Genomic DNA, 14,499 nt, shown 5'->3' with positions numbered 1-14,499 from the left:
TCTCTCTGCACACACACACACACACACACACACACACACACACACACACACACACACACACACACACACACCTGTCCATCTCTTCTGACCCGGATGCAGATTGGCACTTCGGATTCTGATGTTACTAGCAGCATGACCCACACAAGAACTCCACAGTAACTTTCATTCGGTACCACAGACATACAAACACACACACACACACACTTCATTAATGCACTCAGCGACTCGATGAGCCGAGCACGGCGGATTACGCTGCTAAGTCTGTCTGGACGACGCCCGAAAAACCAGTGATGTCTTGGGAGTGAACGACACATCGATGGAAATCCAACTTTCAACTTTCTAGCACTCTCATTCTCTCTTGCGCTTTCTTTCCTGACACCGTGTCCTAACCAGGCGTGACAAGTTTACAGCGACGGGCAATCCACACTGTCTGCGAAACTAGTCACGTAAAAGTCACGTCTCAATTATTTCTTAGTTTTGATATTTTTTATCACCTGTGCTTTAGCCGTTTGACTGTTTGCTAGGTAAAGCCCTCTCAGAAAAAATACGTCCCTAGCGGCGACAGCCATACACATTCAAACAGGCGTTTTTTTGAGTGTTTTGTTTATAAGATGCCAAGTCAAGTCATCTTGCATCATGCATTCAGTTGCACTCCAACTAGCTGTTTTTGCAAAACGTGTCTTATGCTCATTAAAGGCCGAATTATACTCACCGCAAATGTAATCACCGTCGTTTCATCATCAGACAGCGTGCAATGTCTGCGTATTTGCGTACGCGGCTGCCGTTGACTGTGCTATAAGAATACACAAAGCAGTTGTAGTGCGCACGCATCAAACGCATCCACATGGGTTCACGTTCAAAAAGGCACACTTTGAAAGTCTGAGTGCTCGACCATGCGCGAGACGAAACGGCACGCGGAAAAACGAAGTATACCAGAGCCTTAAAAACGTGTCCGATTGGGGTCAGGTTAACTGACTTACTGTATGTAATTTTGCACATCTATATCACAAAATATCACAGCCAATCAAAAGAAGCATGATCATTTACAATTATGTGGGGCGGTACTTTGGATCATTTTGGGGTTTAAACTGATTGCAAAGTAATTCATTAGTGTAGCCCAATTCATTTTAAGTCGAAAAGTAGTGTAACACATTACATTATACATTCTTGCAATGTACAGTTACTGACTTTCAATTAAGGTTACTTTTGAGTACATTACCTGGGTTACACGTATTTCTAAAATAATATGTATAATACATTTAAAACCTGAATTAGGGGTGCACGACCACGAACGAACAACGTTTGCTGAACGTGTTTTAGAAAGTAACTTAAAAGTAAAATATTTGGTGATGTTTTACTTTCTTCAATAGCTTATCAATAATGCGATTTTAGGGAATTGATGTTAGAGAAGTCATTTGAAGTGGATGACTTTTTTAATGACCTACCCAACACTGATTAGGACCAGTGGGATTTTACGGTGGGTAGGGAAACTCTGGGAAATCATCGATAAACAAAACGTCCAGATGTCGCAGATCAAATCAAATACTAAAGATTTAGATGGAAGACACAGCTTATATCTCTTGGTGTAATATTGCGTCGCCTAGTTAGGACACATGTAATGGACAATGACCGAAAAAGCAGAAGTTTTTGCTTTGAAACGATGAATCTGAATGCTAAACGACACGTTCAACTTTCCTCATAATGATAACAATACTAAAAACAAATTAAAAAAATTCTTTGAAGAAAAATGATGATGATGATGTATTAAAAAAAAACAACCTGAAAGAAATCAAGTGTTTTTGGACAGCTCCTGAGCCACCCGTTTGGTCTGGAGGGACGGGCTGAATCTGCTATAGCCCGACCAATCAAAACAGAGGAGAACAAAACTCTTGAGGTAGATAACCGGTCAACTAGACCCACCAGGTCAAAAACCACAGTCTTTCGGAAGACAACTTAATCAATAAAGACTTGCTAAAAGTGTATTGTGATTTTCAAAAGAAAATAACGAAAACATTTTCCTGTCGTGCATTGTTTTTGCTAACTTATGCGCTTATAATTACAAAAGCGGTGTTCAAAAATCTAGTGAGCTGACTACATTGGCGCATTCCCATGCTGCACGATAATGCGGAAAAGTTGCCACCAAAGTAAAGCATTGCAAATGTGTCACTTAAGTCCGGTCACCGCTTTAGTTAGGATACTGCCTTCATAGGCAGCTGCCTATGTATGCAGTAGACAGCAAGGCAGCTCACTAGGTTTTGGGAACAGAGCCATGCTTTCAACCTGTCCTCTTTCTGTTTTGTTTCAGCTATCTCCGCTCTGTAGTGATGTTGTTTTAGTTTGTGGCACTTGCTGGATCCAAATAGTCCTTCATGCTACTGTTGTCCCACACCTTAACAACTAAAGACGGCTGAATGCTTATGTACAAAGAAGGCACAATCTTCAAACTGCAATCTAAGGGGCCGTTCACACCAAAGCATTTTTACGTCCACTCGTGCTGTTTTTCCAACTCAACATGCTCTAGACAGACATCGTTGTTTTTCAGCATCTTGCAAAGGGGAGCCACGCTTTTTATATGCCTTGTCATGTCACAAAGAACTTGCATTTAATAACTGCCCCCAAGTGTGTTAAAAAGTCTCCGCATGGCCTGCCTTGAGAGCAAATGACGTTACATCCTTACTCTGCACGATTCGCTCGCTGAATGTCTTTGGTGAAATAAACTTGAAAGTGCCGAGTTTTGTTTGCCTCCTGAAAACCCCCCACCGAATTTCTGTTGAACGTTGTCATGGAAGGTTTATTCGGAACGTTTGCCTGCATTCGAACGAATATGACAAATGATATTCGGCTTGACTGACAGGCGCCCCCCCCCGTCCCCGTCCCCTCCCCCAAAACTGGACTAGATGTCAAAGCACTTCCCCCACCCACACGAGTTCATCTAAAGCTACACAACAACACCAAGATTTCAAAACCAAACCAAAAGGCAATGATCAAAAATGTGATCATTCAGCAGAATTTCTACCACATTCAAACAACCAAAGGATTGTTCCCTTTGATTATAAAGACATTAAATCCTATTAAAACTCCATTTTAACCACTCAAAAGTTTGTACTCTTAAAGCTCCAAGAGAAAAAGCTAAACACAGGAAAATTCAAGCATAGTGAGAGTTTGCTAGATGCTAGAAAAGCCCTATTCAAGCTGATTTACAAAGCAGTAGCTGGCATCATCTCTGCGATATCCTTCAGCTACTGTACGGGGACAATTTAAGGCAAATCGTAGAAGACATACAGACAGATCGATCAGACCGACACGATGTAGCACACCACAGAACACGTCACCAACAACACTCACACGGCAAACACAAACGCATCTTTCTCAGGATGATAAATCTCTAAAAACAAAAGCATATTGAAGTACAAAAGAGAAGAGAAAAGAGAACACATCTGAAATCATAAAAATAAAAACAAAAGGACATCTCTGCACAAAATTCCTGCATCTATGTGACAATTCTTGATAAAAAATAAGCATTTTTTCCTTATTAAAATAAAACTTTTTTTTTGTCTTCTTTGAGAGTTAGCATCCTTTGATGAATCCTTTATTTGCACCTAGTGGAACTTATACCAAAATAGTTGAAGTTGTTTAATTACAAAACCGAGGAACTCATTGAAGAACCTGTGCAAATGTGGACTCATCGGTAGAGCCGGCCCTTCAGAAAGCTGTTGTTGATTTAGCAGTTGCCTGACTTGCTCTTGACCCCGAAGAACCCTTGAAGAGACACAAATACACCTTTATTTACAAGTAGAAAACAGATCAGGAGAGCATGAGTGCAGGTGGCACAGAACCACTCGAACTTATAAATTCTTGTTTTGAAAACACTTTTCAGATTCATAATTTCAAACTTCCCCCGTCGGTTGCATGCATTAAATATTTTGACAATTTGATTGGGCTTTCAGCTTCTAATGAGATGCATTTTTTTTTGGTGACCCGCTCCACGCAGAATAATACTGCTGATATGACTAAGTGTAGGTTAGTGCTATTCGTTCCTCCCCATAATTAGTGCAGGAAATAAGGAAAACATTGGTAGATTCGTTCTTGGCATGCACATAACATGATGTCTGTGTGTGCTGTGGGGTGGTGGTGGCGTAGTGGGCTAAAGCACTGAACTGGTAATCAGAAGGTTGCTGGTTCGATCCCCACAGCCACCACCATTGTGTCCTTGAGTAAGACACTTAACTCCAGGTTGCTCTGGGGGGGGATTGTCCCTGTAATAAGTGCACTGTAAGTCGCTTTGGATAAAAGCATCTGCCAAATGCATAAATGTAAACGTAAATGTTAGTGTTAATTTTGTCAGCAGTTTTTAAATTTAGTCTTAGTCCTGTGTCAAATGTCCTTGTTAGTTTTTATCATATTTAGTCAAGCTTATCCTGTTTGTTTTTAGTCTAGTTTTAGTTGACTAAAAGTCTGGGCATTTTAGTCTTATCTTAGTCAAAGAAAATCCGCAGTATTATAGTCTAGATTTAGTCAATGAAAACTGTTGACATTTTAGTAGTTTGTCACATTTAGACAGGTGAAATATCAAGAAATCCAAGCGTTGCACTATTAGTAAATCATTGCAATGATTTTAAACTGCTTGTACTGCAGACATCTTTTTGAGGCGTTTTTGTACGCAATTCGTTTTTATAACATATTCAAATGTGAAGGACAAATAAACACAGCATTGTCACCATGCCAAATACACAAATCATTGGTCTATACTCAATCTTACGTTACCTTTGCCACTCATTTTCAGCTACTTCACAACATTTGTCTAGCCTATTAGCTTAATGAGTTCGGTTTAGCTATAAAACACAGCCTACATAATGTAACACCACCGCCTTGTCTTAATATAGCTTATGAAGTTGTCTAATATAGTTGTCTAAATATAACTTAAAAAACAACAAACTTTGTGGTTAGCCTTCATATCATCGTCTCTTTCTCCCAAGTCCAACTGATGCTGTCATTATTTTATCACGGTGCCGTTTTGTGGTCCGTTCTGCATAACCCTGTGGCTCATTTTTGCTTAACGCGGGCCATTCTGCACGCTTGTGGCCAACACACCGCCCGCTCTGTTTCCCGATGGCCAGCCCCCGATCGGCCTCAAAGGGTGTTGGCCCACCGGAAAATGCCTGGTATGTCAGATTACCGGTCCAGCCCTGCTTGAAAGGTACTCCTCACTGTGCTTGCTTAATCCTGATATGCACAGCACAGGAAAGGAAACTGCTGCTCATGCCATCCAAAGAACAGGATATTTGGATTGTAAGTCAGGAAAAAAAAACAGACTATATTATTTTTTCAACTTTTTTTTCCCCGAGATTTTATTTTTAACTACTTTAGTCTCGTCTTTTTCGTCAGTAACATTGCATGTTGATATAGTCACAGTTAGTGTTTAATGACGCCGGTGCCGTCTCGTTATCGCCTCATCTTAGTCATGGAAAAAAGGTCGTTGATCTAACATTTTGCATCATAGTTTTCGTTAACAGAATTAACACTAGTGTGTGTGTGTGTGTGTGTGTGTGTGTGTGTGTAGCAATGGACAGTTGAAATGTGATGAGTGACATTTATTGTACCTCTTCATCACTTGGCCTGTTGATAGGTGTAGGGTGAATCACTGGACGATTCCATCAGAGGTCTGTCCATCTGTGGACTGTTCTCCTAAAACCAAAAAGTACGCTTTTATTTTTCACATTAAAACAGCAAACAAGGAGTGCATTTAAATATAATATAAATTCAAAAATCTACAAAATAGCTTTTCAGTATTTGAAGGCAGTTTACATGTGCTGAAGAGTGAATCTCAAGAAGAGGAAGAAGAAAAAAGGGGGAAATAAATGTATATGTGTGGCCTTGCCTTTATTCCTTCCACTTTTCTGTTATTTACCAATAAAAGTCTTTGTTTTGATTGTTCAATTTTATTGTTTTTTTAAGTGCTGGGACTGGAGAAGGGAAAACCCAACTTCTTGTTACTCCTCCCAACCCTAGACTGCAGGTTGTAACAATTACCTCCGAACTTAATGGGGAATTTTACTACCATGGGAGCAATTCGAGGTCTTAGTCAGCAGGGGGCAGTAAGCTCAACTCCACTGGTGCATGTTCGTTAGTTGTTTATGGTTCATTGAGCAAGCATGGAAAACATTGTTTAAACCCTTTACAATAAACATCTGTAAAGTTATTTGGATTTTTACAAAAATATCTTTAAAATACAGTGTCCTGAAAAAGGGGCATTTCTATTTAGCTGATATACATGTATTACATTTATAATAATTTAAATAGAATTAAATAAATCACTATACATTTAAATATTTTTATTTGGGAGCTTTTCTCTGCAAAAATGTATATATGTAATTAATTTGATTAATTAAGCAGCATATCATGTAATTAAATAAATATTCAAAGAATTTAAATCAACTGACAGCCCTAATATATATATATATATATATAAATAAATAAAAGATCAAGGGACATTTGATTCCCCATGGCATGACCCCTTTAACCCAAATTCACATGGATAGGTTCCAAAAGTTGCACAAACACATTGAACTTTTTTCCATGTATGTTGATTCTGGATGAGGCTTCAGCTGTGACTGGGAAATATTTGACATGAACTCACCTCTACGGAGACTGCATTGGTCTGCATATGAGTGTATGAAGGGATGTACGGACCCTGCAGAGCTGGGCTGGCTGTCATAAACTGCAGGAGAGAGTTTTATACAGTCATATACAATCTTGATATACTGGACAAAATATTAAAATGGTAAATGGTCTGCACTTATATAGCGCCTTTTTAATCTTAGAGGTTACCAAAGCGCTTTACACAGTGTCCCAATCACACTCATACACACACACACACACGTTGTGTTTCCATGTTTTATGTGGACTTTCCATAGACATAATGGTTTTTATACTGTACAAACTTTATATTCTATCCCCTAAACCTAACCCTACCCCTAAACCTAACCCTCACAGAAAACTTTCTGCATTTTTACATTTTCAAAAAACATAATTTAGTATGATTTATAAGCTGATTTCCTCATGGGGACCGACAAAATGTCCCCACAAGGTCAAAAATTTCGGGTTTTACTATCCTTATGGGGACATTTGGTCCCCACAAAGTGATAAACACACACACACACACACACACACACACTCGCTCGCTCGCACGCACCCCCCAATGATGGCAGAGCTGCTATGTAAGGCACTTCGGCATGTGCAGTCATGTGGGCCGGGAATCGAATCGCCAACCCTGTGATTGGTAGCCGACCCACTCTACCACCTGAGCCACAGCCGCCCCATAAACTCAATATAAGAATTAAGTAGACATAAGGGTTAATAATCATTATTCCCTTTCTCTGGTCAAACAAAACATGTTTTCTAAGGAATATTACTTTATCAATTTATTCCTGTGTCCCAACTATCCCTTTAACTAACAAAAGCCAGATACTAAATGACATCCTCCAGGAAGTGACATCATTTTGGTGTGAAAATAAGAGTACAAATATTACTATAGATTTGATGAGTTTTGCAATGTTTTGTGGTATAAGCGGTTTTATCACACTTTAACGCAGTTCCTCGTGTTATAGAAAATTAGAAACTTTTAGGTTCTGTCCTGTTTATTTCATGGCATTGTAAAGGCCAGAGCTTGACCAGTATATTTGTGAAAGTCTGGAATACTTTTTTATAGAAATACTTACGTTGCAACATTGCCGTATTTTTTTTTTTTAATAATTTTTTAAGTTACAGGGTTTAAAATGTTTCAGTATAACAGAAATAACCCAAAATGAAAAACGAACGTGCACACTAATGCTGTTGTAATGTTCTGATGATAACGATAAAGTGGAAACTTCTCATCCACACAGCTGCTGTATTTTGTTTATAACTTATTTAGTAATAACTTTGCTGAGATCAACTGGAGCTGATGTTGTATTGCCTGTATATGTATAAATACACACATTTATTGCAGAGTTTGTGTATTATATGCTGAGTTAGTGTTCTGTGTGTGTGTGTACTTACAGTTCCCGGACTGCCCATTGAGAGGTGACTCATCTGCTGGGTTAGAGGACTCATCATAGACGTGGGCTGCATGGACATGTGATCTATAGAGGGTGATATCACCGCTCCCTATGAGAGAACACAAGCCATGAGAAAACTCAACTTCACCCAGATACATCACTCACAAACCACAGCTTGCTTCTCAATAGTTAGCGTTAATTTTACGTGTCATTTTTACTACGAAAAAAGTACCAAAAAGAACATGGAAGTAAAAAAGAAGCAAAAATCTGGGTAACACTTATAATAAAGTGTAAAGTTTATAATAACTACACAATATGAAGGATTTGTAAGGCATTAGTTTATAGCTAATATAGGTTTAATCATTAGTTTATAATTATTTATAAATAGATTATAGATCATAGATTATAAACAAATATAGTGTTTTTTATTTATACTGTATTTTCTGTTGCAAATGATTTAACTAGAAAAAGTTCGTCGAGACAAACTTTAAGTTGGCTTGTGAAAGTTTGGACCAGAAAGTTTGAAGTTTAAATTAGTTTATAGTTTAAATTAGTTTAAATTTTAAAGTAGTTTGAAGTTTAATGTAGTTTATAGTTTAAATTAGTTTAAAGTTTAAATTAGTCTAAAGTTTAAATTAGTTTGAATTTTAAAGTAGTTTATAGTTTAAAGTAGTTTGAAGTTTAAAGTAGTTTATAGTTTAAATGAGTTTAAAATTTAAAGTAGTTTAAAATTTAAAGTAGTTTGTAGTTTAAAGTAGTTTGAAGTTTAAAGTAGTTTATAGTTTAAAGTAGTTTGAAGTTTAAAATAGTTTATAGTTTAAATGAGTTAAAAGTTTAACTTAGTTGCTAGATAGATAGATAGACACTCAGATAGATAGATAGATAGATATTGACCCTCAAATAGATAGATAGATAGATAGATAGATAGACAGATAGATGCTAGCACGCTTTTAGCATCTTTTAGCACTTCGGCTTGGCGATGCTAGCATGTGTTAGCATGATGCTAGCAAATTTTTAACATGTTTTAACACTTCGCTAGGCGATGCTAACATGTGTTAGCATGATGCTAGCATGTTTAAGCACTCGCTAGGCAATGCTAACATGTGTTAGCATGATGCTAGCACGCTTTTAGCATGTTTTAAGCACTTCGCTAGGCGATGCTAAGCATGTGTTAACATGATGCTAAGACGCTTTTAGCATGTTTTAACGACTTCGCTAGGCGATGCTACCATGTGTTAACATGATGCTAACACGCTTTTAAGCATTTTTTAGCACTTCGCTAGGCGATGCTAGCATGTGTTAAGCATGATGTTAAGACGTTTTTAGCATGTTTTAAGCACTTCGCTAGGCGATGCTAAGCATGTGTTAAGCATGATGCTAACACGCTTTTAGCATGTTTTAAGCACTTCACTAGGCGATGCTAACATGTGTTAAGCATGATGCTAAGCACGTGTTTAGCATTTTTTAGCACTTCGCTAGGCGATGCTAGCATGTGTTAAGCATGATGCTAAGCACGCTTTTAACATGTTTTAAGCACTTCGCTAGGCGTATGCTAAGACGCTTTTAGCATGTTTTAAGCACTTTGCTAGGCGATGCTAACATGTGTTAACATGATGCTAAGTACGTTTTTAGCATGTTTTAAGCACTTCGCTAGGCGATGCTAACATGTGTTAACATGATGCTAGCACTTTTTAGCATGTTTTAGCACTTCGCTAGGCGATGCTAGCATGTGTTACCAGTGTAGACTGATTCCCAAACAAATGACTCTAATGAGCCGGTTCTTTTGAATCTACAGTATGAAACATACAGTGTGACCAGTGTAGTCTGATTACAACATTAATGACTCTAACGAGCCGGTTCTTTTGAATCTACAGTGTGAAACATACAGTGTGACCAGTGTAGTCTGATTCCCAAATTAATGACTCTAATGAGCCGGTTCATTTGAATCTACAGTGTGAAACATACAGTGTGACCAGTGTAGTCTGATTCCCAAATGAATGACTCTAATGGGCCAGTTCTACAGTGTTAAAAAAGTTTAACTAGATAGATAGATAGATAGATAGATAGATAGATAGATAGATAGATATTGACCCTCAGATAGATGCTAGCACGTTTTTAGCATGTTTTAGCATGTGGCTATGAAGATTTTAGGTCATTACTTTTTGGCTGCTTGATAAAAGAAATCCTCTGAGGGAGAGAGAGAGGGAGAGATGCAGGGCTGACAGGCCCTTTTTGTCTGTGTGTGTGAAAATGTCAGTTGGGATTGAAATTTCTGAACATTCCGCAATGTTAAGTCAATGGGAGTTTTTCCGAGTTTGATCGTCATTTTTAGGAAAACCGTAAGTCCGATCAGTTAGAAAAGATATAGCACACTATTCGGGATTAGTCTGAAGGTCTGTGCCGAGTTTGGTGCCTGTAGCTTAAAAGCTCTAGGAGGAGTTAGATACCGAAATTTCACCGCTAAGAAGAATAAGAAGAAGAATCGGTATAATAATAAGTTTAAGTAGGATTTCAGTAAGTTGGCTCTCACAAGCCAACTTAATAATGTTAAATAAGTTCATATATAAGCAGTTTAATAATGGTTTTTCCTTCTTGGTAACAGCTTGTTCACCATAACTAACAAGTGTATTTCATTTGATGCAAACCAGTGGTAAAGAAGTGTGAATGTGAATATTAAGAATGCATAAATCTATAATTAATAAAGACATTATTTGAGCATTTATATATAAAATGAATTGGACATTTGTGAAAACTTAAAGTAATTTTTGGAGTTCAACACAAGTTGAGATCAACCGACAGCATTTGTGGCATAATGTTGATTATATTTAGACTCATCCCTCCTTTTCTTTAAAAAAAAAAAAGCATAAATCTGTGTTACAGTGAGGCACTTACAATGGAAGTCAATGGGGTTTAATCTGTGAACATTAAAACACTCACTGTTTCAAAAGTATAGCCATAAGACGTGAACAATATGCATGTTAACACGATTTTAGTGTGATGAAATCCCTTACTAGGCTTTTCTGTGTTAAGTTGGCAAGCAATTTGTTTTGTCATGTACACCGATCAACCACAACATTAAAACCACCCGTCTAATATTGTGTAGGTCCCCGTCGTGCCACCAAAACAGCGCCAACCCGCATCTCAGGACAGCATTCAGACATGAGATTCTTCTCATCACAATTGTACAGAGTGGTTATCTGAGTTACTGTAGACTTTATCAGTTTGAACCAGTCTGACCATTCTCTGTTGACGTCTCAAGACATTTCCGTCCACAGAACTGTCGCTCACTGGATGATTTTTGTTTTTGGCGCCATTCTGAGTAAATTCTAGAGACTGTTGTGTGTGAAAATCCCAGAAATACTCAAACCAGCCCGTCTGACACCAACAATCATGTGATTATCTAATCAGCCAATCATGAGGCAGCAGTGCAGTGCATAAAATCATGCAGATACGGGTCAGGAGCTTCAGTTAATGTTCACATCAACCATCAGAATGGGGAAATAAATTTGATCTCAGTGATTTGGAGCGTGGCATGATTGTTGGTGCCAGACGGGCTGGCTTGAGTATTTCTGTGACTGCTCATCTCCTGGGATATTTTTACACACAACAGTCTCTAGAACTTAAGTCCTCGTGGTGGCGGAGGACGAATCTCAGTTGCCTCCGAGTCTGAGACTGTCAATCCGCGCATCTTATCACATGGCTTGTTGAGCGTGTTAACACGGATACATAGCGCGCGTGGAGGCTTCACTGTATTCTCCACGGCATCCACGCTCAACTCACCACGCGCCCCACCAAGAGCGAGAACCACATTATAGTGACCACAAGAGGAGGTTACCCCATGTGACTCTACCCTCCCTAGCAACCAAGCCAGTTTGGTTACTTAGCAGACCTGGCTGGAGTCACTCAGCGCACCTTGGATACAAACTTGTGACTCCAGGGGTGATGGTCAGCGTCAAGGAAATGTCTTGTTGATGAGAGGTCAACAGAGAATGGCCAGACTGGTTCGAACAAAGTCTACAGTAAATTTCCCATTTCTTTCTCTTTAGGGACCTTTATATCTCTTTACATTCTTCTTTACATATCATTTCTATGCAAAGCACTTTGTATTGTGTATTAAATGTGCTATATACAGTACATAAACTCGCCTTGCCTTGTTTGAATTTTTGTATTTTTTCCCACAGCAGTTTGTTATTGCGGCATGATCTATTTTATATAAACCCAGCCCTAAATTACACAGAAAAACGTCCAAAGTGGACAACCAGAATAAACCGCAAACTCCACCAGACTTTTATGCCGAGTCAAAAGTCGGGCAATGTGAGACTAGGTTTGTCTGTGATGTGTTTGATGAGTTCTGGTGAGTCAGACTCTGTAAATCTTTCCTCTATTAAAGAGCCGTGAGACATCAGGGCCATTACTGCCCTTTAAATGCCACAGTTTCCTCATTTACAGAACACATAATGACCTATCGAACAGACATATACACACACTTCATCACCTACGCAGTCTGACACACATTACTTACATTATACACACCCACTCAAACACACACACCTCGTTTGGTTTCACCGTATATGACAGTCATTCATATAGCTGAACTTTTCACTGAGCAACTGAGCAACTGTATTCAGAGTTTTGTTTGACGCACTTGGTTGGAAGTACAGCAGAACTCTATATTCTGCCTCACTGAAGAAGTGCAATTAGAGTTTTTCCATGCCGATCTACTACTGAAGAATCAACTATGTCAGAAGAAACCAGTCCTTAAACTGTGATCGGTTACTCTTCATGAGCTTTTAGACCTTTCGTGTTTAATTGGGCGGTTCTTGACCAGAAAAGAAAACTAGACGTGACACAGATGATAGATGCTGTTAATAAGGTGAGCAGGAATAATAAACTGAGACTTACTGGATGCTGCATGATGTAGGGCTGATGGGTGACCCAGGATGGATTCTGTACCTGTACATTAAAAACACACATGCTTGTGTAAACACATATACTGCATGTGCTAGTATCGTTTATGAAAAGTAAAATGTAAAGAGTAAAACTAAATTGTTAAAAATAAAAACACCTTTCTGTAATTCCAAAACTAACCATATATATATATATATATAAAATACTTTGAACTAAGTGTAGTTTTTGACACAGAGTATTTTATACATTTGAAACCTTCTCAACTCGCCTTCATTAAACATGAATATGCCACTAGATAGTGATGACACTAAATTGGCGAGAGGAATTTTTAAGTTTAAATATGTACACTTAATCATAAGGTTTTATTTGTTAACATTTGCTAATGCATTAGGTATCATGAACTAACAATAAGCAATATTTTTTAGCATTTATTAATATTTGGCATTATACTATATTGTTCACTGTTAGTTCAAATTGCCTTAACTAGCTCAGCGAGTAAAGACGCTGACTACCACCCCTGTAGTTGTGAGTTCGAATCCAGGGCATGCTGAGTAACTCCAGTCAGGTCTCCTAAGCAACCAAATCGGCCTGGTTGCTAGGGAGGGTAGAGTCACATGGGGTAACCTCATTGTGGTCACTATAAAGTGGTTCTCGCTCTCGGAGGGGCACGTGGTGAGTTGAGCGTGGATGCCGCGGTGGGTGGCATGAAGCCTCCACAAGCCCTATATCTCCGCGGTAACGCGCTCAACAAGCCACGTGATAAGATGCGCGGATTGACGGTCTCAGACGTGGAGGCAACTGAGATTCGTCCTCCGCCACCCAGATTGAGGCGAGTCACTACACCACCATGAGGACTTAGAGCACATTGGGAATTAGGCAGCTTTTATTTTAAATGCACATTAGCATATAGTAGAAATAAACATGAACCAAGATTAGTAAATAAGTGTTAGCATTAGTTACAACATTAGATAATATGTAATAACAATGAATAATACATTTACAGCATTAAATAGTCTTGGTTAATGTTAATTAAAACACATACTAATTAACTTTTCAAATTAAAAGTTGCACTTGTTAACTATAGTAAATGAGCTACATGAAGTATTAACTAACATTAACAAAGATTAAAGAATGCATTAAAAAATAAATAGATACATGCTTGTTCATGATGCCTAATGCATTAACTAATGTAACTAATGGGGTGTTTGTGGTGGTGGTGGCATAGTGGGCTAAAGCACAGAACTGGTAAGCAGAAGGTTGCTGGTTCGATCCCCACAGCCACCACCATTGTGTCCTTGAGTAAGGCACTTAACTCAAGATTGAACTCCAAATAAAAATAATCTAGTTACAAATAAATAAATGCATGTCTGACATGTTGATAGAGAACTGTTGTCATGTTACCTGGTATGTGTTCATTGGTGAGAGGTATTGAGATATGGGGGTCTGTGAGATCATTCTGTTTGTAATACTGTAGGTGGTCGGATAGAATCTGGAGAGATGAAGAGAAAGAGAAATGTTCGTTTTGGGGTGAACTAGCATTTAATGGTCCAAAATG

At 38.5% G+C, this 14,499-nt stretch overlaps 1 protein-coding gene across 3 annotated transcripts in view; it reads right to left on the bottom strand.

The window, feature by feature from the left end:
* Window positions 1–14,499, bottom strand: part of LOC127658666 (RNA-binding motif, single-stranded-interacting protein 1-like) — an 87,136-nt gene continuing 72,637 nt past the window's right edge. For all 3 annotated transcript variants that reach the window (XM_052148071.1, XM_052148072.1, XM_052148073.1), the window contains exons 9-14: window positions 14,346–14,433; window positions 12,939–12,989; window positions 8,038–8,145; window positions 6,638–6,718; window positions 5,601–5,685; window positions 1–3,759 (exon numbers count right to left, since the gene is read on the bottom strand). In XM_052148071.1, coding sequence (XP_052004031.1) covers window positions 5,608–5,685; window positions 6,638–6,718; window positions 8,038–8,145; window positions 12,939–12,989; window positions 14,346–14,433 — 406 coding nt within the window. In that variant the 3' untranslated portion in view covers window positions 1–3,759; window positions 5,601–5,607. The remainder of the gene's footprint in view (window positions 3,760–5,600; window positions 5,686–6,637; window positions 6,719–8,037; window positions 8,146–12,938; window positions 12,990–14,345; window positions 14,434–14,499) is intronic.

The sequence above is a fragment of the Xyrauchen texanus genome, chromosome 18, assembly GCF_025860055.1.
Source record: "Xyrauchen texanus isolate HMW12.3.18 chromosome 18, RBS_HiC_50CHRs, whole genome shotgun sequence".
Lineage (NCBI taxonomy): Eukaryota > Metazoa > Chordata > Actinopteri > Cypriniformes > Catostomidae > Xyrauchen > Xyrauchen texanus.
The sequence above is the reverse complement of the archived record's forward strand: the minus strand, read 5'-3'. Positions and strand labels throughout refer to the sequence as shown.